Source organism: Hylobates moloch, unplaced genomic scaffold (genome assembly GCF_009828535.3).
Source record: "Hylobates moloch isolate HMO894 unplaced genomic scaffold, HMol_V3 SCAFFOLD_17171, whole genome shotgun sequence".
Taxonomy (NCBI): domain Eukaryota; kingdom Metazoa; phylum Chordata; class Mammalia; order Primates; family Hylobatidae; genus Hylobates; species Hylobates moloch.
The window spans coordinates 1-1103 of NW_026669446.1; the positions used below are offsets into that span (position 1 = coordinate 1).

At 60.1% G+C, this 1103-nt stretch overlaps 1 protein-coding gene across 1 annotated transcript; it reads left to right on the top strand.

The window, feature by feature from the left end:
* Positions 1-4: 4 nt before the first annotated feature.
* LOC116465983 (leukocyte immunoglobulin-like receptor subfamily B member 1) lies at positions 5-772 on the top strand (the record flags this gene model as incomplete). Its single annotated transcript, XM_032148864.1, has 2 exons — positions 5-127; positions 379-772. Coding segments are annotated over 2 exons (517 nt in total), but the record flags the coding sequence as incomplete, so codon positions are not given.
* Positions 773-1103: the final 331 nt, after the last annotated feature.

The following is a 1103-nucleotide window of genomic DNA, read 5'->3' on the forward strand; positions in this document are numbered from 1 at the left end:
TCCCAGGCCAACTTCACCCTGGGCCCTGTGAGCCGCTCTTATGGGGGCCAGTACAGATGCTCTGGTGCACACAACCTCTCCTCCGAGTGGTCGGCCCCCAGTGACCCCCTGGACATCCAGATCGCAGGTGAGGAGCCCAGTGGGTTCAGTCAGGGACCCAGGCTCTGCACAGGCCCTGCCGGGGGAGCCCAGGTGGTGATGGCCGGGATGAGGGGTGGGGTCCCAAGGGAGGGAGAGACAGACAGAGACAGGGGATGGGCAGGTTGGGGAAGACTCAGAGAAAACAGAGACAGAGACTGAGGGTCCCAGAGAGAGGCCTGGGGAGGTCTCAGCTCAGAACAAGGTGGGCAGCCCCTCACCCATCCTTCTTCTCTCCAGGACAGATCTATGACAGAGTCTCCCTCTCGGTGCAGCCCGGCCCCACGGTGGCCTCAGGACAGAACGTGACCCTGCTGTGTCAGTCACAGGGATGGATGGACACTTTCCTTCTGACCAAGGATGGGACAGCCCATCACCCGCTGCGTCTGAGATCAGAGCACCAAGCTCAGCAGCACCAGGCTGAATTCCCCGTGAGTCCTGTGACCTCAGCCCACGCGGGGACCTACAGGTGCTACGGCTCACTCAGCTCCAACCCCTACCTGCTGACTCACCCCAGTGACCCCCTGGAGCTCGTGGTCTCAGGTGAGGGCACCGACCCTGTCCTCTCTGAGCTCAAAGGCTCAGCTCAGGCCCTGCCCCCAAGGAGAGCTCTGGACACTAAGAAAAGAGGGGAGTTGGCCGGGCGCAGTGTCTCACGCCTGTAATCCCAGCACTTTGGGAGGCCTAGTCGGGCGGATCACGAGGTCAGGAGATGGAGACCATCCTGGCTAACACGGTGAAACCCCCTCTCCACTAAAAAATAGAAAAAATTAGCTGGGCGTGGTGGCAGGCACCTGTAGTCCCAGGTACTCGGGAGGCTGAGGCATGAGAATCGCTTGAACCCGGGAGGCGGAGCTTGCAGTGAGCTGAGATCCCACCACTGCACTCCAGCCTGGAGACAGAGGGAGATTCCGTCTCAAAAAAAAAAAAAAGGAAAAGAAAAGAAAAGAGGGGTGTGAAGGGGG